The sequence below is a fragment of the Netta rufina genome (genome assembly GCF_964035555.1).
Source record: "Netta rufina genome assembly, chromosome: 1".
NCBI lineage: Eukaryota > Metazoa > Chordata > Aves > Anseriformes > Anatidae > Netta > Netta rufina.
The window spans coordinates 132,708,399-132,736,351 of NC_140123.1; the positions used below are offsets into that span (position 1 = coordinate 132,708,399).

General features: G+C 39.7%; 1 protein-coding gene across 1 annotated transcript; it reads right to left on the reverse strand.

Annotated features, from left to right (window-relative positions):
• Positions 1 to 130: 130 nt before the first annotated feature.
• TTLL12 (tubulin tyrosine ligase like 12) lies at positions 131 to 27,703 on the reverse strand. The gene is made up of 14 exons (XM_084284362.1): positions 27,534 to 27,703; positions 21,967 to 22,139; positions 19,887 to 20,085; positions 18,048 to 18,207; positions 17,266 to 17,399; positions 13,260 to 13,336; positions 8,330 to 8,446; positions 8,011 to 8,205; positions 6,293 to 6,404; positions 5,321 to 5,472; positions 5,155 to 5,236; positions 4,636 to 4,704; positions 2,650 to 2,788; positions 131 to 1,147 (listed from the first exon to the last, which is right to left on the reverse strand). Exons 1-14 carry the CDS (start codon positions 27,651 to 27,653, stop codon positions 996 to 998), a joined length of 1,881 nt encoding a protein of 626 aa, XP_084140488.1. The 5' UTR covers positions 27,654 to 27,703; the 3' UTR covers positions 131 to 995.
• Between the last annotated feature and the right edge of the window lie 250 nt (positions 27,704 to 27,953).

Genomic DNA, 27,953 nt, shown 5'->3' on the forward strand with positions numbered 1-27,953 from the left:
TTTTTTGTTGCTGCTCTAGACACAACATCCCTCTCACTTCCTGACTTCATCCCTTCTCACAAGTCTAGTTTTTCTTTAAGGGGCAGGCAGACAACCATGCAATACAGAGTTCCGATTTTTTTATTTTTATTTTTTTTTATTTTTTAAATCAAGAATGGGAAGAGCCATCAAATACTCCATCTCATTACCCTGTTAGTTCACTTCACTGAAATACCATGTTATACTCCCATAAGAAAGTATCATCCTTCTGTCCTTAGTCAAAATATTTCAAGTAAATTAGTCTATCCCACTCTTTAAAGATACTTCAGCTTTGTTTAGCAAGACAGAAATGAGATGCCTAACAATTAACAGATTTGTCTCACTTCATAGGATTTGCATTCATATCAAAAAACTCAGAATTAACACAGTATTAACTTCATGCACAGATTTCAGCAGGTATTCACCAGTTTCATCACCTTCAACCGATTCCCCACTTCTTCAATCAAGCTTCATATATTTGATTTTCTGTGAATTTCCCACATGCAACTTTAAAATAACTTGTTTATGTCCACAGAGTGAGGTGAAACATTTTAGATCTTTGTATAAGAAAGGAGTGGCTAGGGAAGATATGCAAACTCCAACATGATTCAGTAAATTATAATTTTAATGTTGACACAGAGAACTTATGCAATGTTTCCCAGCAAGCAAACAAGAGATTAGGCTACCTGAGAAACAAGTCAATTGATCCAGTTAAAGTCCTATTTTGAGGTCTCCCATATTCAATAAACAACATATTTGGTCAACACAAACTGGTGATTTATAGTATTAAGCAAATCAAGGAAAATGCAGATAAAATAATCACTGGTACAGTAAACAGTATATGCATATTCTTCTGATATGACATTTTCTCCTGGGTTACTAATACAGGAAAATAATTGCATCGACAGCTCATAGAACTGAAATTTAAATATTGCTGTTAAACATATCCGTGAAGGAAAGAGTCAAGTCTATTGTGGCTAGACAATACGCGTCACATTGCAGTTTTTTGTTTCATCCAGAAATAGGGTGCTGAAGACATCATTAAAAAAGGTAGGGTGATATTTGCAGGCTCTATCACAGTCAGGATTAAAGTTCACCTCCAGGATCTGAGGCTGCATAATTCTCTTCCCTGTGAAGGGGAACACAAACATTGCCTTTTAATACAAGCTATAAAGAGTTCCTGAATCATCACCTGTTGTTAAGACAGAAACTACAGAAAATGGCTAGAAAAAAGCATCGTTTATGACAAAATGTCAGGGCCTTTTGTTTCAGTGGTTTTGAGCTTCTTGTTTTGCTTTTTTTTTTTTTTTTTTATTTGTTTTGTAAGAAAACCCTGTTATGCCATAGTTATCCAGAGGACAGTTACCCAATGGATTGTGCAATCACTGTACTAATCCAATGCCTCACTTAGGATGAATACGCAGCAACATAATGGGATCTCTTCACAGTCCTGTTGCTTTACCCTCCAGCCATTCCCACCTGCCTTGTTATTTCAGCTCCTAGGAGGAAAGTGGGAAGTTTAATTTTCTCTTACAACTTAATCAGTGCAGTTCAGAGAGTTGGGAATCTAATGCATTCTGTGCAAAGAGAAAAAGAATTTTACTTCCTGTCTGGTGCTGAAATTATAAGTGAGGGTACAACCTTCTGCTGTGTAGGTAAGCCATGCTTTGCTCAGCACAGCAGCAACCTGTCCATCTGTCCATAGGATGCTAACAGCATCACTGCTGTGACTTTGGCACCCATGCCCCCAACTTCCAAAGGCTACGGCCCTACACAGCTCGTGTTCAGACATGGCTGTAATGTGAGGTTGGTCCGTAGAAGGACCACAGTCCCTTTCCCAGAATTAGTGATACTGTTGGGTTCTTTGCCTTTCCCATTTAAAAGGGCTTTTGGACAAGTAACCATTCAACGGAGAGAGCGTTCAACACGGATTGAAAAGACCCAAATTTAAACCCTTGCTCCACCTGATCTGAACAGGAAAGACTCTTCTCTGCCTGTGTCCTGGAAATTCAGTTCTCTTTAATAATCCCTGGCAGTCAATTTTGTGTTCACAGAATCATAAAATATCCCAAGTTGGAAGGGACCAACAAGGATCATGGAGTCCAACTCCCGGCTCCACAGGACCAATCCAAAACTGGACCCTATGTCTGAGAGCGTTGTCCAAACTCTTCTTGAACTACAGCAAGCTCAGAGCTGTGACCACTGCCCTGGTGGGCCTGTTCCAGTGCTGACCACCCTCTTGGTGAAGATAGGAAGATGTCTCTAAGGATTTCATACAGACTTATTTTAGGCATTCTCCCATAATAAATGGGAAAGAAAACTTGTCACTGCCAGAGGGACTAGACTGCAGTACAGCTGCATTCAAGAAAAAACAAACCCAGAGAATGGAAGTAGCAGGGGCACAAGGAAGGTATGGATTCAGCAGAGTTAGCAGCTTCCCCATTATTACAGTTAACCAGCGCAGCAGCTTCTAACACCATAAACCTGCAGCTCCAGATATGCTTTGATGTCGGTGGGAGGCACAGAGCACACAGCTCACACTGCTTAAAAAACAGTCACAATTCAGATAGAAGAAACAAGTTTCTGACAAGGTTCACAAATAACTCAACATTCAAAAAGTGAACTTCTCACCATCTCTGCTTGTGTCCCATTTAAGCATTAAGTCAATGGCATATATTGCTCTTGATGATGGATAATCACAGATGCCAAGAGGTGCAGGTTTAGCTGAAGCAACTTCAAACAACTCAGCAAATGCCTTAAAAATATTTGCCTAATGGCAGAAAAAGGTCTCAGAATGAGAAGTGAAGTTCCATAAATGTAATAAAAACTTTTAATTACACTAGCCAACAGACAAATCAACAGACAAATTGACTTCAAAACATACATTTAGACAAAGACCAACACAATGGAAGTAAGAAGGACCTGGTAGACATTTATGACCTTTTTTCTGGGAGAAAATAACTACAACAAATCCTAATAACAGCATATTTAGTATTAGAATTAACCTCCTTTTCAGGCATTATATAAACTATTACACTTTCATGTAGACAAAGGCAGAGAGAGAAGCCAGGGGAGTTCTATGAACACCAGCAGTACAGTTCTGAAATTATTTTTTTCTTGCCTCTTTGTATTCTAGCTTTGTTTTGTTCTGCAAAGAAGTCTTCTACCCACTTACACCTGCATCTAAAAACAGTGTTGTGTGTGTATACACACTCACACTGTGTACACTGCACTGGTATTTCCAGAAACCATCAGCCAATGTGGAACTGTAATAAAACAAGAACATACAGGTATGATTTTTAGCATGGAGTCTATCTTGCAGTGAATCATTCATTCTGCAAACAGATAGAGTAATAGAATGGCTTGGGTTGGATGGGACCTTAAAGACCATCTGGATCCAACGGCCGTGCTGTGGGGCAAGGGCACCTCCCACCAGACCAGGTTGCCCAAAGCCCCATCCAACCTGGCCTTGAACACCTCCTGGGATGGGGCATCCACAGCTTCTCTGGGCAACCTGTTCCAGTGCCTCACCACCCTCTGAGTGAAGAATTTTCTCCTAACCTCTAATCTAAGTCTCCCCAATAATACTTCATGTTCTGCACAAAGTGTTCTTCAGTACTTCATGTTCTACTCCTCTGGGTAGTCTGAAGCATCTTTTTCTTTAATCACCCTCTTTCACTCTTAGCAGTCTCTTCCAGGCTACTTCAAACCTAACACTGCAAAACCTGTCATAATCTGAATAACTTTAGTTGGATATGAGGTTCTAGGTAATACCAATGTAAATTATTTTTATGCAAATCAACCCACAGGTTTGTAATTTATTCACTTTTGTGAATAATTTTTTTGTGAATAAATTATTCACTGTGCACTGCACAGCAAGTTAACGTGAAAATTTACAGGGAGATCTTTAGATCTGAAACTCTGTTTAGGATAGGTAGGTCAAAACTCATGATGTCAGTTAACTGATTTAGAAGATTAATTTTGTACTTGTTTTGACAGCGCCTTATGTCATAAAGGGGCTTCCTTAGAACAAAGGAAGCAAGAGCCTGAATACTTCATGGTTTCAACTTTTCAGATTCAGAGTTAATAACCTAGAGAAACAAAGGGTACTAAAAGCTTTGAAAACTTTACCAGAGTCACAATAAGCAACAGCTGTTAATTGCAACACACTTCATGCTCTGTATGCAAAAAGGAAGAGAATTCCAGTACTAAATCTTCACAACCATGGGTAAAGAAGGGAATTCCAATACTAACATCTTCACAAACATGGGTTTAGATAATTGGCATCTTTCTTCAAAAGAGATTAAACTCACAAGAAAAAAGATCTTTCTCCCAGGATCTTGGTAATAATAAAGCCAGTCCTGATTAACAAGTCCAGTACACAGAATTCTCAGTGTGACTATGAAATAAAATTTTCAAATGCTAACAATAAAATATTTCAGGCTGAATTAGTTTAAGTTAGAAAATGTTTCTAAAATAAAGATTAACATTTGCTGTCCTTTGTGAAGCTGATAGACTATGTTTTGTAAGGGAAAAGCTAACTTTTGGAAAAGCTAGTTTACTAAATAAAAAAGGATTCACAAATGTTTACACAACAAAGATGAATTGCTGACTTACTTGTACTGTTGTCCATGGATATTCAGGATACTGTTTTTCAAACAGAGGAATAAATTCTTCACAATGTACCTAAAACAGTTTAGCAACATTCTATATTGCTTTGGTTGGGAATGACTGAACAATCAGATAACACAAAACCAGAAAACCTAATTTATTTATTTATTTATTTATTTATTTTTTGCCATTTGCACAAACTCAGATAGAGAACTAGGGAATTCTATAGATCTTAAAACCCTTTCATATTCTAGTGTCTCTATATAAAAGGTTATACTAAAGTCTTTTACCAATCTCTATCAATGTGGGTTATATTCAAGGACGTAGGTTTGTATTATCTACCATAGATTATTAGGGGTCCAGAAGGTAAAAAAAACACATAGGAAAATGCTCGATTAGGATACTTCCAACACTGACTGCTGGCTTAAGTGGATGTGAAATAAGGTATTTGGAAATATCCACAGAAGTAGGCACTGGAAGGTTTTGTAACAACAAAAAACAGAATCTTCTGGACTGTTTGCTTACCTGCTTTAATGTTACACCAGGTGCATAATTCATGACTGTGAAATGCTTCTCATAGTCATCCAGGTCATCAAGGGAAAATGCCCTAAGGAATAAAACAATTCTTTAGTTTCCAAGGTATCAGATTTAATTTAAAGTCCCTTTAATCTAACATGGAGAATTTAATTACCTATTTGAAAAGCGCAGCCAAAATACATCATAGATATATAGCTTGAGTGGTTTTATGGACCGCAGCAATACAACATAACGGACGTCAAATTTAACCATCCCCACCTCTTCTCGGTGAAACAAGACTGGATTTTCAATATATTTGCACACTACCTACAAGAAACCAAAAACACAGTAAATATAATTGAGCTGAAGCGTCTCTGGATCTTGAAGACTGAAGATATCTTTATACACATTTCTTTAGAAGCATGCATGAATACATCATGTTGTTGTGCAAATAAGTGTGTTTTATCAGAACTCTAGAACTACAATAGGGAAGCTGGAAGGCCAGAATGTACTTGTTTCTGAGGAAAAAAGTCACAAAAATAATTGTATTTGTAGTATTGGTGACCTTATTGTTTTGAAATAGAAGTACAAAGCACTTAATGCACTTCTTTATTCCAGAAAATACATGTGGTCTACACTTCACCAGAAATAAAGCTTTGGTGACAGTCTGACATTATGACCGCATATTGCGGAATCCCTAGACAAGTAACAGAGCTTTTTATATTGTTGGCAAAGAGTGCTCTATGCTGCCAAGCAGAGCTGTGGATCAACAATAGTGATCAACAGGGGCAGAAACAATCACGTTCCAAAATTCATGACCAATGCTAACTATAGTTAATGTGTGTTCAATTGAGTCTGAGGATTAGCATTAAAGCAGTAACATGCTGGAACATCCATTACTGTCAGGGCATATTTTATTTTTTAAAGAAGAAAATACCAGCTTCTTTGGGGCAAATGGAAGTGTCTTCATCACTGCAACAAAAGACATTGATTTGAATAATTAATTCTGAATTAATTCAAGTAGTACACCTATAGCCAACATAAGAATTTTGAAAATACATTTCTTTCCTTGTATTCTTCAACCGCCTCTTTTAACAATTTTTTCAGCTATTACCTTTAAATCTTATTCAAAGACATGATCTCTAACCTTTGGGCTGCTTTCCCTATGCCTGATGATATTGTTAAGGCTGTTGGTGATGTGGGTATCCAGGCTTCTGGCCAAGTTCCATGGTTTGCATATCCAGTGATTGTCTTCTCCTCTGTGAGAGACAGAAAGCCAAAGCCTATAAGCATCCACCTCATTTATCTGTCTCAACATCCACTTGAACTGATCTATGTACTCTTCTGTACAAATACTTCATGAATCTGTGCACTACAGTGCAAGGATCTAAGGACTTTTGACTGACAGCTAGGAGCAGTGGTCTTAGGCGAAGGAGAGAAAAGGTAGTGGTAGCTTTTGCTGATCTTTTCAGTTAGGGACTAGCATCTTCTCACTGCTGATTTTCTTTTGTGAGATTTTCTGACATTCTTCCAAAGAGAACACCACCTCATCAACAGGACAGCATCACCATGATGACACAGAGGTCATGGTGCAGACATCACTCTGCCAGGAGTCTGACTGCTCTGGAACATATGCACGCAAGTTTAAGTTGATTCCCTAATAGCACCTCCAAATAATTCACATTAAATGACATCACAATTCTCCCCTTCAGGAAGAAGTCAGAAAGTCTCAGCAATTCATATTTCAAAAAAGACAAGAACATACCACCATCTTCACTTTTGAATATCCAGTCACCTCAAGGGGGCAGTATTTCACGAAGTATCCTCAAGAACAACAGGTAATACGCTGGTCTTTATTTGACACATCTTTTTGAGTAAGGGCAAGGTGACACGCGATGTCTTTCCTCAATTAATAAATGAAAGCATCCCAAGAAACTGCTTGGGCTTTACGATAAACAGCACAAACTGAACTGAAGTTAGCAGCGCTAACTTAAGCCAGGAAGTTTCACACAAAACACTATCTCCTTCTTCCCTCTCCCTTAAGTACATACTGCATTCATGCTCAATTCTTGATATTAAAAAGGAGTTTAAAACACCACAGACTAAGGACACATGGAAGGAATGCACTCTCCTGGTTATGCTAGTCAAGAACAGAATCCCCAGACCAAAGAATGACCAAATTCCTGGCAGCTAACACTGTAAACAAGAGCCACCAAGGAAGGAACTTTTCAGTCAGAACACTTCGTGACAGGCATTAGACCTCCTGACAAGCTTAAGAAATTATTCCACTAGAAGTACCAAGTGCTCTCTCTTAATAAAAGAGAATCTTAGCTTCCCTATTAAGGCCCCAAAGGAGCTGCAGCAGCAGAAAGAACATGAATTCAAAATTCTAAAGCTCCACAACTTCTTTATGCTAATATTAAAACTCATTTTTACTTTCACATCCATACAGAACTGAACTACTTTAACCCTAAACATTTTTCACTTCAGTGCAAGAACAACTTGTACTGGTTCCCTAAAAAAAAAAAAAAAAAAAAACATTTGTTGCAAATACATTCTGATCCTCTGGATACCTAAGACTTGAGTCAAAAAAAAGTTAAAAAAAGAAACAGCTAAAAATCTGCTGTTAGAATCATGACAAGATTTTGTTTCAGAAACGCATTGCTTATCTACTCTTACAGTAGGTAACTAAAAAGTTTCGACTTTCCACATAAAATTTACCTGAACATAAATGCAAGAAGAGCAAACTCATGGTGGTGCAACAGTTTGCAAACCCTAGTATGTATGATGCTGGTCTTTGGAGAAAGCAGGATCAAGAAAGCACTAAATGTACACTAAATGTAAGGAAGCAGAAACATGAACCACCTTCTTTCACGTTGCTGAAAGTAACAGATGAACTGTGGCAATTCTGTTTGGAGATTAAAAGTACGAGGCAACCATCTTGGCCCATCTGGTCCTCCAGCTCGTCTAGATATGGATGCCAGGCAGTCTTTGACAGTCAGGAGGTTCTCACATGGGAATTGATTCAGCATTACTTCAGGTCGTTCCTCACTCAGCTTCCTACAAAACAGAAGTTTTGGGGGAGAGGGGAAGGGCCAGGAAGGCCTTTGGGAACAGTTTTTTTTTTTTCTTAAAAAAAAAAAAGCAACAAAACAATTTGTGTTATCAGGGAAATAATTGCAACCTGTAATCCTTGAAGTGTGAGAAGTTGTAGAGGATGTCTGCTTCTCCCTCATTGTCTGTGAACACAAAGCGGGGATGTGTCAGGCTGTTGAGAACTTGCTGAATGTCTGTGAAAACCCTAGAAGAAAAAGGGGTATGAAGAAGAATATCAAGTTCATTTCTGAAACTAAACAGCTTGAAAAGATTTTTTTTTAAGCTTGGCTTCCTACAAGAGTTACGCGTTACCAATATGTTATCTGTGAGAATCTCTCAACCCACAGAAAAAAAATTCAGGACTTGCTGAATGTCTGTGAAAACCCTAGAAGAAAAAGGGGTATGAAGAAGAATATCAAGTTCATTTCTGAAGCTAAACAGCTTGAAAAGATTTTTTTTTAAGCTTGGCTTCCTACAAGAGTTACGCGTTACCAATATGTTATCTGTGAGAATCTCTCAACCCACAGAAAAAAAATTAAAATGAGAAAGATTAGAAAAAGGTGTTTTGAGACAAAAATCTCAAGTTTAAGTCTTACAACTTCCATGAAAACAGCAACTGAAACTAGCGACTAAGTCTCTGATAGAAAAGCACTAACTTTTTGTCTTGAGGAACCACTATATTCTTCCTCCTCTCCAAACTTGTTCTCATCAGATGTGTAACTTCCCTTTCCACTTCTACTACTAACTGATTGGAAGATAAGTTCCCCTAAGAAAGATCTCTCTGGAATAATGAACTGCTGAAATAGCCCAGTCATAGTGGGAAACATTCTCCAAAAAACAGCACTTAAGATGCTTTGTTTATTCCCATAAATGTTTTGCATAACTCCATGTGTGATATATTACGTCTGTTATACTATTTACACTGGAGCCTAAAATTAAGAGAAATACATTCACTGCAAATGAGGAGAGTCAGCCCTGGCATTCTCATTGAAAGAAATTATCATTCTATCCCTACTACTGCAGCTCAGTGAAGTCAGCAACTTCATATAGCCCTACTAGCATTTCTTCCTGCAGTATTTGGCTTCTCCTTGTAGATCAGCACAGCTGAGGAAAGTACAACACCAAATTTATTAAAGGACCCAAAGCATGTTCCACCAAACTCATCTCATATGCATGCTAACCAAATATCTACTGTTTTGGAGCAACTTTTAGTCCTTGCTGAAGTAAATGGGATTCAAAGCAGGGACCTGAAGGTAAAAGGCCTTATAATGCTGTAACAAAGTCTTGTAGAATCCCATATCCTCAACAAATAGAGCAATACATACAACCTGGTCTAGTGGAAGGTGTCCCTGCCCACAGCAGGTAGGTTGGAGTTAGATGATCTTTAATGTTCCTTCCAACCTAAATCATTCTATGATTCCATGAAAAAAGTAGAATTCAAGTTGCTCATACAGTCCCAGATCAGTCCTCTGTAAGCATACCCTATAATACACAATATCATCCCACAATAACACCAGCCCCATGTAGTTAGACCTAAATGTAGCTTATAGCTCTTAGTGGCAAGAGGACCATCAGACCTATATAGCAGACCTATTCTGCTTGTTAGAATCATTGAAAAACTGGGACCAGCATTAGTTTATTTTTCTTTCCTGTGATTAAGCCCATTGAGTATGATATGGAAATATTTTGTCAAGTTTTTTTTTTGGTGGTAGAGTGCTGGTATGCTTGTCCTCAGGACTCACTTCAGGAAGTGACTCAGGAAGTCACTTCCACTCCAGGCTGTGTGAGCAGCATCTGGTCTCTAGCTGAGGAAAGAGGGGTAGAAGTAACTCAACCAAGTAGTTTGCTTTTCAGAATGAGTATACCAATGTGGCTGGGTAAAGCTTGCATATATAAATGGTATATATTTGGAGTAGAACCATGGCTAGGGTTGGGCTGAGGCTGTACAGTCGTTTAGTTAGTTATATGCAAAAACAGTCCAGCTACAGTTGCCTTCCCCAGGAAGAAAGTGAAACAGTGGTTTGGAATTAGTGGTACTTTGAAGCTATGAAGAGGCTCAGGTAGGACTCCTTTGCATGAGCTACCCGAGATTGTTGGATGCACTAACAGGTCAAGTTTTATTTATTTATTTAAAATAAAAAAAAAATATATATATATATATATATATATATATAGAGAGAGAGAGAGAGAGAGAGAGAGAGAGAGAGAGAGAGAGAGAGAGAGAGAGAGAGAGAATTATTGAAATAAAGTCAGTAGGGAATCTTCCTTTCTCTCCAGTTGCAGCTACAGAAAACACCTTTGAAACCTCTGGTTCATCAGTCAGTGGCTCTTGCAACACATTTCCAAGTAGGGCAACCATAAGGCTGAACCAAACATAGCCTAAGGCATTAAAACTGATTAATCACTGGTTAAGACCAAACAAAAACATAACCTCCAGAGCAAAATCCTTTACTCAAGTCATAAAGAGGTGATGGTATGAGAAATATAGTGCTGTAACAAAGGCCTGAGGACAAGGCATTTGGCCTTTGACAGCACAAAATGAAGCCTGGAACATCAGGCAGCATCTGCATAACTCCAATAAATCTGTATTGAACATCACTTCACAGGTATCATTTAATCAGTCAGGTGTGGTTTTTTTTTTTTTTTTTTTTTTTTGAGGAAGGGATTTTCTGGTTTTTTTTTTTTTTTTTTTTTTTTTTTTTTTTTTTTAAGTCATTGTTTTTGTTTTCCTCCTCCCTCTGCATTGTTCTTATTTCACATTTCCAAATACATAATTTAGTAACAAATTCCCATTACTGGCTGGGCACTGAACAGCTACTCTTCTCAGCAGAAAGAGCATGATGTTCAGTTGAGAGGCAGGTCACCTTGTCTTGCACAAAAATACACTTCCTTCTAGTGTTAGTTCACTTAAATGTTTTTCAAGGTTTACACCACACAAGTACAACTAGCGACCTGCACTCGGTCACTCTGAACAGCATGCTCTTTATGAATTCTTGTAATCTTTTTCTTCCTGGATAACTATTGAGAGCAAAAAACATCTTAAACAAAATCATTACCTCTCTTTAAATTTCTCACTATAACAAAGAGCTGCTTTTACAGACACACAGAAGACTGTGGTATATTCAATAATACATAGTTACTATTAGAAAGACTTTTTAAATAGCTTACAGCTACACACAGTACTTCAGAAGTACTACTCACATTAGCAATAAAAAGTCTGCTTTCTTCAGCTTGAATTCTTGTGAAGAAATTCATATGCCTGAATTATAGTATCTTAAGACTTGCTTACCCTATGAGCAAGAAGGCCACCAAAGTAAGTTATTTGAGGTACGCATTATAGTTGCTTGTTGAGGTTAAGATTAGAGGGCCATTCCACTCAAAGTTTCAAAATCACTCAATGCATTCTACATACAATACTATTAACATAAAAAGTCTTAGGACAGTCAAAGGCTCTGGAAGGCAGAAGACTTAATTTCAAGACTTAAGCTTTCATACAAACACTATATAAAATAAATGCATTTCTCTGTCAACACCTATCACTCAGTGATAAGTCAGATTCCTTTAGGGACTTGAGTACATCTAGTATTAAGGCATATATTCGAGAAAAATATGGCCTATACACATCTACTGAGCTTCTCATGTCCCCATCTGCCTGTCCGTGGTGACACCCTCAAAAGCATTAGTTCTCTGAATGTACTGCAGGACTGCAACTCCTGCTAGAACATCTGGACTCTGACATACTACCCTGCTCCTGGAGGAAGTTTAGTAGATGAAATTCAAAAAACACAAGAAGAACCTTCTGGCCTCCTATGGAGGCCACGCTGTTCTTTTTTTCTCCTCTTCAGACAGCAACTGGGTAAGGAAGAGGAATGGAAGCTCCATATTAGTGCATGGACAAGCTGTTGACAACATTTCTCAGAAACAGAGCAGGAGGGATCTGGCATGTGTTTCCCCTCCTTGCCTCCTTGATGTTAATGTTTAACATCATGCAAGATACAAGAGAAAGAGGTAGCAGTGAAGAGCTGACACTTCTCAGCAACCCCACTGTTTTTCTCTATCTTTATTAGAATGTATGCCTGGATCTTCATTACCTGAAATAGAGGTAAGCAATCTGGATGAAAAAATAGCTTCTTATCCTCAAGTCTGGTAGTCAGATCTCAATTGCATAATGAAACTGAGACTATCACTGAGCAAGGTAAGAAATGCCTCTCAACCTAACAGGACAAAGTTTTCAGTAGTACACCTCAAGTAAAGTTAATCTAGTGAGTAACAAATCCCTTAAACACATAAAGCTGGGGTATAAGTGTATCTGCCAACCATGTTTTAACCTACTTTTATCCCTTATGCAAAAATTCTGCAAGCAAGGACTTGGATCCCAGTGTCAGACAGCAATACTATGGAGCAAAACACACAGCACATACTATGTAATATATGTCTTTCTAGGATAAAACCAGTAATAATGCAGTCTAGTCAGTGCAACTGGCTTTGCTCACAACCCTTTGAAATTCTTTATCTGTACAATGTTCTTCCAGCTTTCTTCTGACGTAATTTCATACCATACACTACTACAGCACATACACAATTTTAAGCATAACAGGCTTTGACATGGTTCCTGTTTAGCAATCTCATCAGAAGGTGTGGAATTAGTCTATTGTATTAACACAAAGAAAAGCACCTGCACCAGTCACATGCTATACTGCAGCAGAGAAGTCTTTAGTCTCTTATATACTTTATACTCCTTAGTATAAACAAACATTAAAGAAAGCATTTTGCAACTTTTATTTTGCCCAGAAGGTGGCACTTTAATAAAAATTAGTTTTTTGTTTTTTTTTCCTCCAGAAATTCTGTAAGTGACAATCCATTTACCCCAAAGAGTCTAAGAAGAAGAACCCGTAAGTCAGAATGGTAAATGGGTACTTGCCTCTGTTGCTCAAAGCTAGAAAGGCTGATCTACTTGAGTACACTGCAGTTATAATACTTAACCTTGGCAAGAAAGCATTTTGTTTGCAGATACGTACTTGAAAACTTTGTCTTTGTCATAAACTGGTGGGTTTATTGCTATAGGCAGTTTCTCCTTGTTTTCTGCTAAAATTGCCTAAAAAAAAGTTAATATGAGTTACAATAAGTGGGCAGTCTTGGATCAAACATCACAATAATCAGCAACTTTGAACAGCAACTTAAACCAAAATGAATTTTAACGTGTGCATAATCGGGTTTATAGTAGTGATAGAAAAACAATTAAACACAGTCTTTAAAGAAAAACTACAGGTAAAATATTCTACACGATTAAGTGTTCATCCAATTTTTTTAATTCTTATTAGCAAAAGCCTACTGAATTTCTTTCAAATTACAAAACTTTAAGGAAAATTTTCTGTAATTCCTTATCCTCATATAAATATTAAAATATAAGTGTGCACGTGCGTTTGTAGCCACAGTAAAAATTACAGTCCATCTACATGGCTTACTTAGTCTCCTGTCTGCTTCAAGAGAACTCCAAAGTTGCATTTTGAGAAGAGTATTATGCTGTGTAATGACCAGAAAAAGAGTCAGTACAAGAACAGAGGCAGAAAGAAATCAGAGTAAGAGGCTAATGATAAAGAAGGAACAAGAGGTATGGCTTTAAGACCAGGGCTTATCAACACTATCCAAGCATCCTGAGAAATTTCTGCTTTTAAGCATTAAATAAAACACCAAACCACACAGTCATACACACTAAAAGAAAGTTACTGTAATTCCAAGGGAATGGAAGGAAGACTGACCATTTAGGTATGTTTTATTACAGATAACTGAAAAAAAGGCACAGAAAGCTGGAAGTTCTGCTCCTGTAAAACTGAACAGAAGGCTTTTTGCAATCTTCAACAGTAAGCATGCATCTCACTCTGCTTTTTACAGCTCTGATGAAAAAGCACATTTTAATCACTGCTACTATCCTGATGTAGGAAGTCGCTTACAAAAACTCTGGGATGGGACAAGTGCAATGGAAGAAACCCAAGTAGCTGTTGTTCTGCAACAGCTCCTTGAGTTCTGGCTGCCACAGGCTGACCATGCAAGCTGCCATGCTGAAACGTCTGTCCAGCCACAGACATCCCACTCTACCTTTAAGGCTGTTACAGAGGATATAATCCTATTTAACAGGAAAGTATAAATAAAAGCAAATCCTGATCAGAGATCTTCTAAAAATAGACTGGACAGTACAAACACAGAATAACTCCTGGAGTCACCTAAGATAAAGAAAGAAGCCTGTACTTTTAAGAGAAGACTAAAATTCTCAGAACAGAACATTAACATCTATCCTGAAATTCAAATTAGGGAACCACTGCAAAACAGCAAATACTCTCCCAAGAGGTTTTTCTTCTATCCCAGACACTTTGTGAGAAAATGTGTCCTCTGACTCTGCTTTCTGCGATCATTGCCCAATCACACTACCCATAGTACCATTTAAGTAACAGACTCTGTGGTCTGTGTTGAAGAACAGAATTTGGTAATAGGACAAAAACCAGGTGAAAGTTAATCTGCAATATTGCTATAATTCTCTGATTCTTCTATAAAGATTGAAACTTTTCAGATTTCATGGGCACTAGATCATCTTTAAAGGTTCCTTCCAACCCAAACCATTCTGAGTCTATGATTCTATCTAAAGAAAAATGAGAACCAGAAAAGTACCATGCCTGTTGAAAAAAACAACATAGATAATTTAACAAGTAATTACTTGTACACGGGAGTGAAACATTCCCAGTTGCAAAAACTGTACAGAGGTAGCAGCAAGTGTCATTGTGAAACAGTTTGACCTACATAAAGATCTTCACACAGTTAAATCTCCTTGCAAAATTGTTGTCTCACTTATTAACACTGACATAGTCTGAAAATTTTTGTGCATATAGCTCTGCTTATGTGAAGACAAGGCAACTAGGAGTGTGCACCAAATTATTCTTCACTGGTCTGTCACCAGTTTAAGATTATAATCTACAGCTAAAAATTCTACAGTAAAAGAGCTCTGTTGTATGGTTCTAGCATAAACACTTTGTCATCTCAATAGCTGAGAGGCAGAGAAACGAACAAAGACAAAATTATGCTTTGAAGAGATGCTTTCAAGGTGGGATGGGAAAGGAAGATGTGGATCATCTGCCACACATAGCTCTTTAGCCTGCACTCATCATCCCAAAACAGAATTAAAAAACACACACAGAAGACTGCCTTATCTGCGATACAGATGCTTTTGCCAAGAGAACATCTACAGGGCCAGAATTACGTGAGCATTGTGAGAGAGAGAGTTAGGAGAATCTTATCAAGTAGTGATAAAGCGCTGATGGCATTAAAATAGGATGCTACTTAGTGCCTTTGCTAAGTATGGTGTATTGTGCAAATTAACTAAAGCAAGAAGCCTTGGGCCCCTTACCAAGGTCAGTCTCCTAATAAGAGTGTGAGCCTATCTTAAGAAACTGGTAGAAACTGGTCCTGCAGATGGACAAGAGCCAAGGAACAACTGAGTCTGTGCAAAGACAAGAGGTCAACTAGCGCTGACGAGGAAGAGTCAATCTTCATCCCCATGACCCCTGACAACCACCACCAGGTGACACTGCGCAAGTGCAGATGGGAGGAGCTTATGGAAATGACTCCTTGGAACTAATTTTAATACGAAGCGGAGACAGGTTATTAATACCTGTTAGGTATAGGCATATAGGCATATTGTGAGACTTCATGCATATGTAACTCTTTACTGAATATAACCAAGGCAAGTTGCCGTGTCAGGTGGGCACAACTTTGGCGGGACTACACCCCGTGCTGCCCAGTGCTGAATAAACATACCTACTTTACAATCTTACTGACTAGAGTCCATTTTCAACAAGTCAATTGTTCCTCATCTGTAAATACAAAGTATTTACATCTATCCTGCTTCCAAAAAGTGCAAAATCCCAACCAATTAATCTGACATGGGTTACAAAACAGCCTAGCTGTTCTGAGTGTATACCTTTACTTGACAGAAGCAGCTTAACTTCATTTTTGCCTAGTTAATAAACTGGATCCAGCATTTTCTGCCCTTCCTCCATCAAAAGCAGCAGGCAGTGTATAGGGCACTATACATCTTGAGAAGCTGCACTTTGAACACTGTTAGCAGCCAGTACAGCATCCTTGTACACATCAGGAATTGCACTTCTGCCTTCTTAAAAAAGATTCTTGTGCAAGCTTGGTTCATGAAAAGGAGATTCCAAGCACCATTTATTTCATATTCTTAAAATATCACAAACCCTTGGTAGAAAGGAGAGCTCAAAACAGATTAGATCAGTACTTTATAACAGGTGCATCAAATTTCTTACAAGTACATGGAGAAGATTGTTTACATGTATACTTTTCACTTGACACTGCACAGGTGTAACTACAAGGCTTTATACCAAAAGTCATCAAAATCTCACATTTACATGAATGATTCACAATGTAAACCCGTTTCTTTCTCAGTATCCAAAGAGAAAAATGAGTCAATAACTGCAACTGGTACATGTGTGACAGCAGAAAGGGGGTCATGACTAGCAATAACACTGCTGTATAGCTGCTATGTACCACAGAACAGTATGCTGCATTCTCCATATACATTAGGAAAAGTAATACACTATGTTGTCGCTACTCCAATATTTAGTGATTCTAAACCACATTCATTGAATAACCAGGCTGAAAAGTATAACCACTCCTAGCATACCAAAATGAATCTTTCTATAATTCAAGACTGACCAGAAGTGCTATAATAACAGAGCCAGTGGGTAAGCCTATTAGGCAATGCCTTGCACTGTGCTTACATTAAAAATACCAGGCAGTAATGCAGTAACATTATAAGCAAGATTTGCTTCAGTTTTGAAAAATTGCTTATTACATGCAAGATACTTCTTGTCTCACTATGCTTTGATTTTTTTTTTTTAGTTAGTACCTAAATTCTGAATTAATCTTCTAGCCTAAAAAGAAACAAAACTCTTGATAGTTTTTTAGACACTGTCTCTTTAAAGATATAAAAGATGAAATTTGTTAAACTCATACCTGGTAATGCTCATCCGATGGCTCTGGGGTAAAACAGTTGACATCCAATACCTCAGCAGGTACCCATGGTAACAAAACACACTTCCTGATTAAGCGATCTGTTTCCCCATAAGCATAATCACGAGTCACCTCATCTGCAGCAAAACAAGGAGTCTTTGAGGAGTAGCCTTCCATTCTCCACTTAAAATCCTCTTCATACCTCAACACACGACAGATGAACAGTTAATAATACCACAAATTTTGTAATTAAATATAATTTTGCATTTAAAGAATTATATTAAGAGTGCATTACCTGGGATACGGAAATTAATCCCAAATTAGCTGACATGACAGTTTAATCACACAGCTGAACATAATCACACCCTCTACATGATAGGGGCATAAGGTGGCCTCCAACTAAGGATAGAGGCACAAAGTTGATTTGGCATTTCTCCACTTCAAGTTCTTGACTGACTCAGAGATACAAACACAAACAAAGAAGTTTTCTTAAACTTTTGGATGCCTGAAGCAGTAGTTTCACTAAGGCAGTGATGCAAGATTTAAGTGCTCTGTCAATAAAACATGAATATTATTTGATGGATAAAGGACAGGTAGGAGGTAGACATCACAAATTATGTTGCTGGAAATATCAGATAGAACTTTGAAATTTGATAGCTTTAGAAATATGCAGTCATTTTAGTCTTGAAGTACCTTGTGCTGTGAAGTGCTCAATTATTTATAAGAACATTGCATAACTTCTGTTGTGGACATTAAAAAACAAATGGACTCAGACACATGCTTACCACCAGTTTCAAGATCTCTCAAGGGCCAGAGAACAGTGTAAGCAATTTGTTGAGGCATATAAAATAGTGGTGCTGTTGCAAAGCTAGGCTGATCCGAATGCTGAATGCGTGATCCAAATTCATCCATAATGTACCAGACAGGAACCTTCTCCTCTGCAGTCTGAACAATTAAACAGAGAGAGACATTCTGCACATAGCAATTGTTAGAAAAGCAAAGCACTGCAGGACAGAAAGCACTGGCAGTACTCTCTACACCATTTCTCTGTTTCCTACTCTACTCAAGATTGTGAGCAGGTGCTAAGTACAGAGTAACATTCCCATCTCTGCAAATCTGAGACTAAGCCAGTCTAGAATCCAGGCACTGTGAAAGCTTGGCAAGCCAGTTCCCAACTCAATGGCACAGTACCATCCTCTTTCTTATGAAAGCGTATCTTGCTTACCAGACCAACTTCCCCTGTATCAAACAAGTCATTTCAGGGAGTTAAAGCAGCAGAATACTGTTTTTCTCATATGGTTACTTTTCCTTCACTTTCTATTAGAAGGAGTTTGCTACAAGGAGGAGTTTGAAGTCCACAGCCATGGCAATAAAATAGAGCAGAGCTGCCCCATGCTACAACAGCTAGCTGTGAGACTGAAGGTTGCATCAAAACATTCCTACCTCCAACACTTATGATAAAACCCAGAATGAATGAATAAGCATTAAATTGATTGTTAATACTTCAGTCAACCTTTCACAGATACAGAAATGGAGGCATCGGGATTAGACTTAAGCTGTTCAAAGAGTTCAGTGCCAGAAAGGGAATCAGAAGCCACATTCAACTATAGGTAGAATTAACTGTCTTCCAGGAAAGTGTGGTAACACAGATAACTTCACCTGACCTGTGAGGAATGTTTTAACAATTCGTGTCCATAAAGAACAATTCTGTTTGAATCCTGTCTGCCTCCGGGCCCTGCACTGGCAATTTAATTCTTGAACCACAGATGCAGTGTGTCCCAGTCTCCCCCTCATTCTAGTCAATTTATCACTTCTTAAATTTATGAACCTGTTTGCTTTTGTTATTCCGGACTTCTATTTCTAACACTGCTATAGATGTGTCTGTGAATGGCTGGGGAAGAATGTTTTAATTACTCGTGTGTCTGGGAGTTTCAGAACAACTGATAACAACTAGTGACTGTTATGGGATACTATGCGGATCTTTGGTATCTGGTTAGGGGGGGGCCGAGAGATAAAGAGGAAGGAGAAAGAAGCTGAAGGACAGCTGAGAGACAAGACTTGAAGAGGATGTTCTGTAAACTTGGTATGGTGCCCAGTAAGTACAAAGGTGGAGAGGAAGACTACGAGCCTTCAGCATGGAAGACCCCTAGAGACCCCCAGAAGAGACCCCAGAGGAGACTGCGCATGCTCCAGTAGGAGGAACTGCACCCCGGAAGCTAATTTTAATAATCTATTTTTTTAGAAGTAGTAATGAATATGTATTAGTCTAGGAGCATAAAAATCAGCTGCTTGATGTAACTGGTGTGCGTCCTGGTGGAGCAGAGACTCCCGGTGCACCCAGCGCTGTTTGCTTACCTCTATTCCTTTATATTCTTTCAATAAATCCTATTTTTTTATTTAATCCTAATTTGAATCCTGAGCCATTTATAACATGACCCATAAGCCTCTCATGACAATATGGGAAACAATGACACAGGGTAGAAAGACTGAGATGTACTGCTCAAATCTGCTTTTGAAATGATAAAAAAAAAAGAAAGCTATCACAACAATCCCCTAGACCAGAACGTCTTCACTCACAATTACGCAGAGCTTTTTAGCATCCCAAGTAGACTTTAGAGACTCACTCCTTGAGAAAGCTGGTAGGTCTGATTGTACTTCCACATTTCCTGCAACACTTGCTCAATACTGCCCTCATCTGGGATCTCTCCATGAAAGATGATGCCCATGAGATTTGCCATTCTGTGAAGTAAACCAGGTACGTGAAGCAGCTGCTGGCGGGCATGTTCAATACGGTATGTCCAAGCATGGTCGATGAGGAAAATGCTTAAAGAAAATTTTGGTAGCATTACAACAGTATATTTTTAAATGCAAATGGACTTTTTTTTTCTTCTGTGAATAAGAGCTACAGGTCCTTGTAGACAGTTTGATAACTAAGTATTCTGTTAGTCCTAAAGTAACTCCCTGAGTACACATCGTGACATTACAGGTTAAGAACAACTTCCCTGTAGTAACTTACACATTGTTTTTGTTCTAGAAAGTTTATCATACATTAGTTAGCAATTCTATGAAAATAAGGAGCAAACACAGAACAGGATATTCAGTTTGTTAGCCCAGTTCCTCTTAATATCCTGGAACACAAGACTTACTCTTTTTGACCATTATTAATTCCACTGCATCAACCTGATATTCTTGCCTGAAGAAGGTAAATACAGTGTTTTGTGAAAGTATTCAAAGACCTTGCTAGCCATGAATTCTTTAAAACTATGTGGAAAGTTGTGATCATTAGAAGCCTATATAGTAGGCTAGTTCAAAAATAATACAGTTTTACAGTCTTTGATTGTTTCTTTTTGGCTTTTTTTTTTTCCCCTAGAAAAAAAAAGCATTGTTTAAAAGAATTACCAACTAAATCAAAACCATACATAACTGGTATGCCTCTCCTTGACAAGTTTATTCCTTGTGTAAGCTGCATGATTTTTACAGCAAAAGCCTAGTCATTTAAACAGAAGGTTCTCCACATGTTGGTTATATCCTCTTAGTGAATCACACCAGAGAAAAATCTCAATTCTACTTGCTAACCCCCCTCCCCAATTTTCAGTAAGTTAAAAACCATGTCAACTATCAAGTATGCTGAGTATCCTTGAACAGTTCTTGTATCTCAGTTTCAAGATAATGAAGAAACATCCTTTAATTTTAAAATTAAAGACTCCAGAGAATGCTAAGGTCATGCTCCGTGGAAATTTAGTTCAAGCCTCAGCTAGCAAACAGATGTCTGAATGCTGCAAGGAAGCCCAAGAGTATCATATGAGCTCTTTTGAATTTTATAATTTACATGTGTTCTCATTTTTAGGCGAAGACTTCAGATACAGCAGGCACGTAAAGGCAGATGCCTATGCTCTAAGTTGTTTTTTTAATTCACCAAGGCTAAATTTAGGTAAACATACGAAGTCTAAAACTCCCAAACCTAGGAAGTATGAAGAGTCTAGCAATTTTTTTTTTTTAATATATAGCTGAACATGATTATGTTTGGACCTCCAGCAGAGTTTAGACTTCATTTCATTTTTTATTAACGTATGACAGATAACCTCCTCTACGTCTGAAATTAAATGAGTGTTACAACTTTTCTTTTTATTAATCTTATGCAACTTTTCTAATTTTACAGATGCATGCTAATGTTATGTTCATGACAGATAAGCTGATTCTGAAGAAAACCAACAGTAACTTGATGCATTCAATTATGTATGTATGCATAGGATGCAATCACATGATCATAGTTAAATTTCTTTCAGTTGGCTAAAATGTAATTCAATAGGCCGTGTATCATTACTGAAGTTACTCAGTATAACCTTAGCTTGAGATTTGTGGAGGATACAGTTATTTCTTCAGTGTTCTTCCACGGGCACACATGCAGATACAAAGTTCCTACAGAACTCATTAAGGTTGCCTTTACTCTATTTTCTCTGTTTAATAAAACTGATATATAAGCATCTTCCTGCATAATTTAAAGAGGAAACTCTTAACTCATAATTTAACGCTAAATTATGAGAGGTACTCTTTACAAGGTAGGCTTCACAGCATGGAGATTATTTACCTTTCCTGAAACAAGGCAGCTATGTTTCATAGTGAAAAAAAGATTTCCAAATGTTTAGGGTTTAAGACCACTCAAAGACCGAAGACCAGTTTTCCAGTTCTGAAATCACTACTCACCTATCAGGATTGGATGCTTGAAGCCCATTCTCATTTGTTACAATAACTTTGAAACAAGGCTCATTTCCAGGATTTGGTTTCGTTTTCAATTCTTCTTCCATGTTTTCACCCTCTTCTTCCTCATCTACCTCTTCTACTTGCATTATCCCAAAGTAGTCACCAGCATCAAACACCTGAGATTGAAAATGCAGAGTATCAAACATTTAGTTGGGGCACTACCATGAAATGCACAATGCAGTACTGAAAGGCACTTGTACACAAATTTCACCCGTAACCTGTCATTTATTGCATTTTTAACAGATAGATGGACTACAGCATTCATTCTTGCACATTTCAGTAGAGTAATGGAGTTAGTTGTTGGGAAGTTTCTCTGCCTAACAGTGGCAGATTGTCCATAACTTCCATAAATTCCTCAGACTTTTCAGAAAATGAGGAATGAGTATTTTTGTTAAACTTAACTAAAATAAGCAATTTAATTCCTGCAAAAGTAGTTCCGTGTTATGGCACGTAATGCCCAAAGCCAGGAGTTACCCAGGCTCCAGAATCACACTGAGTATATTAGGACCCCTGAAAAAGAAAAAGGTTTCACCAATCAAGTTCTAAACCAGTTATGACACGTTAATGTGTTTCCTCCTCTTCTTTCCATACTCAGGGAACTGCATATGCTCACTCACCTCTGGATGAGTTGGAAGACTCCTTATACTGCTGCAAGTTAAAGTCTATACAGTTACCTCCACTGATGTGCTAAAAGGGGTTTGCATTCTTTGCCACTTTAGATGTAATAACTTGATTAAAAACCTACATAAGTTGAGTAGGCCACTACATGAGTTTTCTTTCTGTCACAAATCTTGCCAAATGGTGTGATTGTATACCTTTTGCAGAACCAAGATGCTGCTTACAACTTTTCTGATTTCAAAAAAGACATGTAATTTTAAGAAGAAACTGGTATAAAGTCTCAGAAGCCTTTTCAAATCCTTTTAAAGGGAATTATTTTGCTAAGTCAGTTGTACTACGTAACTAGACAGGAGCAGACAAATCATTAGGCCTTTTACACATAATTTTTAAAGAGGCATCAGACCTCCTAATAGCACATTCTCCATGTAACCTCATTAAAAGGTAACTGGGAAGGTGAAAGACCTAAAAACATAACCTCTAGAGGTACTGGTTTAACATGTCAAGCCTGGGTAAGTCCCTGATGCATCGTTATTTCAAGTCATTACTTCTAGACATTGACAACTTATCAGCTGGAAAATCCCAGAGGTAGCAACAAGCTTTTATTTCTTTCTTTCAACAGTGTTCCTCCAAGATGATAACCTCTGCTAAACCCCAGCTGTATGGTGAGGAATTCAAACCTATGTTTGTAAAGCAAAGCCACTTAGATAAAGCAGATAGCTGCCCAAGGAGAGCAGCAAGGAAATGACACCTACTTCAGATGTCAAGTTACAGCACCCAAGCTGAAGAAGTTCCTGCAACTTGTGAGGATCAGGGGCTAGTATTTTCCTTTGGTATGAGGGGTGGAAAAAGATGCCAACAATGCATTGGCTAACTCCAAATGTACTTTTAAAAAAAAAATATATATATAATAAAATTATTTTGCATCCATCTCACTGGAGACTAAAATTACAACTATTAAAAAATTAATAGCTAACTTAGCATCACTCACTTCAACAAGCATCAAACTAGCTACCAATTCTAATTTACTCCTAGCTTTCCAGTTTTGCTAGAAAAGGTTATTACTCAATAGCAAGCAATATTACGACCTCTTGCTGTTACACCAACAGCCACCAACATTTCTTGAAGTCCCTGTTCGATTGCCTGTATGACTCCCAGGCATTCCAAGCTGATTTAACCACAGGCAGGTCCCAGCAACACGTGGCATCCTTCAGTGGGTGGCTGCCAGCAGTGCTCACAGTTGACATCCATCAGGTTGGCTCCCAGCTGGGCTAGCCTCCAGAGCCAGCTCTCTGCATGAGCACTAATCCCTGCCCATGGCAGCCAGCCAAAGAGCACATCAGGGCATAGACATGACACTCCCCCCCACCAAGTGATTCTTTGCTGCTCCTGCTGCTAGATCAAGAGCTTTCCCCGTGGAGCTCATTAGCTGGCAGGAGAAACAGCAGCTAGACAACTGGCATTGGTAGGAAATTAAAACCACAAGTGAAATTCACTGGAGTCCACTTGACACCTGCTACACGGTGGGCCTCTATGCTTCTTGCACACAAGGTTTTGTCACTAGGATCTTGGCAGCACAGGGATGTGGGGCCAGCCTGCTGCTGGCTCCCAGAGTAGCCTCCACCCATATACCAAGCACCCACAGTGAATACTAATAACAAGGAAGTTGTTGGCTGCATGTTTCATGAAATACCAACTCAGCGCTTAGGAACTAAGAGACTCCAGACCCTCTGAGCCAATGTCTTGATCTGATCTCTCCCTCCAATACTGCATCAGTTTTATTTAGCAAAAAGCGTAGTGGCTTAGCAGAAATTCTACTTTTAATACCTTTTCAGCAGAATTATGCTAAAAAAGTCAATCCTGTCATTCTGCCAACTCAGCAGCTCTCTTAAGGGAATCTTAAACTGTTCAAGACAAAAATCAGCTGTGTGAGGTCCCACCACTGATTTGAAAAGCATAACCTTTTGCTTGAAGCAGAACAGGGAGAATGCACACAAAGTACTCTACCATTAAGTAATATTTCTACAAGACAAGAGCAAAGGGGTAGCAATACATTTTGGTGGCACAGCTATTTGCAAGCAAGACATGCTTGGGCAAAATCCCTGCCTCTTCCTATTCAGATGCAGTTCCAACCTAACAAACCTAGTGAACCAGACAATGTGAAACAAAGCAGGCACATGTCATGACAAAATTAGAAAGCACAGGCATCTTCAGCAAATTCCTTTCAGGCACACTGCAAACTGCTGCAAAGGCCATGGTAGCCTGGTGAGCAACAGCATGTTTAATAGCATTAATTGTTAGAAGGAATGCAGCACAATCAATTAGAAGCCTTCATTTCAAACTTGGACAAAAAACTCTAAGGAGTCCTTTGACAGTAACTTCTCAAGGCCACAAAAAAACTTGCTTTAATGTGCAGGAGCCTGCCACTTCACATACAACTTGAAGAGAAAAGGAAGAGATCACATATAAAATTAGATGCAAACACTGTTTCCCAGACTTATGCAGGCCACAGAAGCATGTATTGCTAACCAAAATACATGAGATTTCTCCAGTAAAATAGAAAACAACCGCTATATTGGAAATAGAATTTTAGCGTAGGTTGTTACACTTGCAGGTTTTCACCAGAAACCCAGAGAAGTTTGCTTCCCAGAGGTACTGCATGTTAACACTACATAAAGAAACGAATAAAAGCAGGTTTCTTGCTCTAGGAGACACACCATGTTTTGGATGAACAGTTTAATTTGCAGTTACACAATGGTCTCAGAAGGAAACCTGCTCCAGCAGATGAGGGAAAATGAAAAAACCCTCCACTTCTCTATGCATTAGCATATAGCTAGGAAGGAGGGTGCTGTATGTCAAAACACACGTGGGTTGTAAAACAGCTGCCTGGGCTGGGTTCTGGAGGTATGTAAGATGATATTATCTGTGTTATGAATGCAAGTTTTCCAAGTTCTGTACTAGAAAGACTTTGCAACAGGTTAAGACAGATGAAGAATTCCTCCCACCTTCACACACGAAGCAAGGGAGCTCATACTATGCTTCACATTTCACTGATTTCTTTTCCCCAGTTACTTTTCACCTAAAGCCCCAAAACACTTTCATCCTTTCCCTTCACCTCCTCTGCTGTCTTTACTGCTGCTGCTCCAGTCATAACATATCACAACTCTGTATCTACCTCCTCAAGAGCTCATCCCAGTCTACTGCATTCCTCAATGCAGTTTTCCCAGGATGTCCCAGTATTCTCCATATCCTTTTGCCTATGGTTTTCCTCATTCTATTCTTCCCCCTCAAAATTCCATGGCCCCCCAACAACACACGTGGATTTCAGCCACAGGACACAAACCTTGAGCCTGCGCTGCATTACAGCATAATCAGTGATCCAGTTTGTCAACTGTGTTTAGCTTTCTAATACTGGCATATGGTAGTGCAAAAGCCCGCAATTTTGGGTTTCTTTACTAGTTTTATATTGCCTTCTACTTCATCCTGTTCCAGTATGTCTCTTCTCTTACCCTTCTATTTAAATAGGGCAGTGCATATTCCCTGCTCCGAGTCACTTGTACACATCCTTACTGAGAGAGGTATAATATTACAGGAAGTTTGTGACTGAGCACATGCTTGAGTTGATGTAATTTATGTTCTCTGTGAGACACACATATCCCTCTTAATAGAGGGAGACACAACAGTCAGAAAGCCAGGAACACACTCAAATCTTCCTGACTGACTGTGCTGTATCGTGTCTTTCTATGCATCCCTCCCATGCCATCTTTAAAGCTGAGATGGGGAAGAAAAGCATCCAAGTAATGAGAAGTTAGTCTACTTGTATGAGTGTATTAAGCCACGGCGCCTCCTCTCCTTGCCCACTGTCCTGCACTTTATGTCCAAACTTCTCACACCATCCCACCTCTGCTGGTGGTGCCCCCCTGTATCCCACCCACACTGTTCTCCCCATACCCTGAAGCTCTCATCAGTGCTTTTTCTTCCTCTGTGACCTCACCCTTATTTCCCTCTCCAGGCAGACTCCTCCAGACCCCCCACAGCTCTCCCACTACTCCAGATAACAAACCACGGGAAAAGAGACTCTCTGTGCTGGTGTACAGAGCCCCTTTACTTCACAGACTCCTCCTGGTGTCAGCTTCAGCTGAAACAGACCAGCCCTTGCAAAGTGATGGTGTGCCTGAGTAGGACTACAGCAGGAGGGAGTCCTCCTCAAGAGAGGTCTGCAGATTTACATGGATGCATCTTTGGGTGGTGACAAGCTTACAAGGGCTGAAAGCTTCCCCAAAATTTATCCTGACAAAAAGCCATGCTCTACAGCTGCCCCACAATGCTGTGCAACACAAACCTCGTGCTGCTGGGAGTGGTTTAACCCCAGCCAAAACCTTCTCCCTGCTGTCCCTGCTCTTCAGAAGGGCTGGGCAGCTCTGACCTAGACCAGGAACACACAGAGCAGAGTGAACACACGAGAGAAGCAGCTAGCCACGGTGGCTCCTGGGACACAGCCCTTTGCCCATCTCCACCGGCAGAGGGTAACTCGCGCGTGTGCGGGGCATGCTGGACAAGCCAGCTCCATCCACGGCCGAGCGACTAAAAACACCGGCGTAGAAGGATGGGAAAATTAGTGGAAAACCAACCAACCAGGGCACAAGGCAATTCAAACCGTAACACACCGACAACGTCCAGCCTTAAACACAGCCACGGCGGCTTCCATCACAGGCTTGGTGCCAGCCACCCCCAGCGCCGCGGGCAGGCGCTAAGATGGGCGCCGCCGCGCGAGCAGCATGGCGCGGCTCTCCTCCCGACGCCGCTACGGCGGCCGCCGCCTCTACTCCCTCCGCTGGGTCGCTTGCCGAAGGGCGGCGGCTGCTCTGGCTCGACCCCCGAGACCCCCGACCCACCTCGCCGCGCAGCTTGCGGCGCAAGCTCTCCCAGTAGCGCGCCGGGACGCAGGAGGCGCGGAGCGCGGCGCCGTGCAGCGCCACGAAGGCCGCTAGGTCTTCTCCGCTGTCCCCCGACATGGCCAGCTCCTCCGGCTCCTGCCGCCACCCTCCGCCCTCCACGCCGCCGATCAGGACCCGCCGGGGGCTGACCGAGGAGGGAGGCAGGCGGCGGGGCGGGGCTCACCGTGCCTTGGGGCGGCCGTTAGAAACGGTTGAGGGACAGCTGTTGGGGGTTTAGGGCTGAGGGGTATATACAGGGGGCAGAGAGGCTGAACGAGTTAATTTTTAAACTTTTAAGGTGTTGTGCTTTTTTTTTTTTTTTTTTTTTTTTTTTTGGGGGGGTGGAGGGGAAGGGAGGGGAGGGCGGTGGTGAAGAGT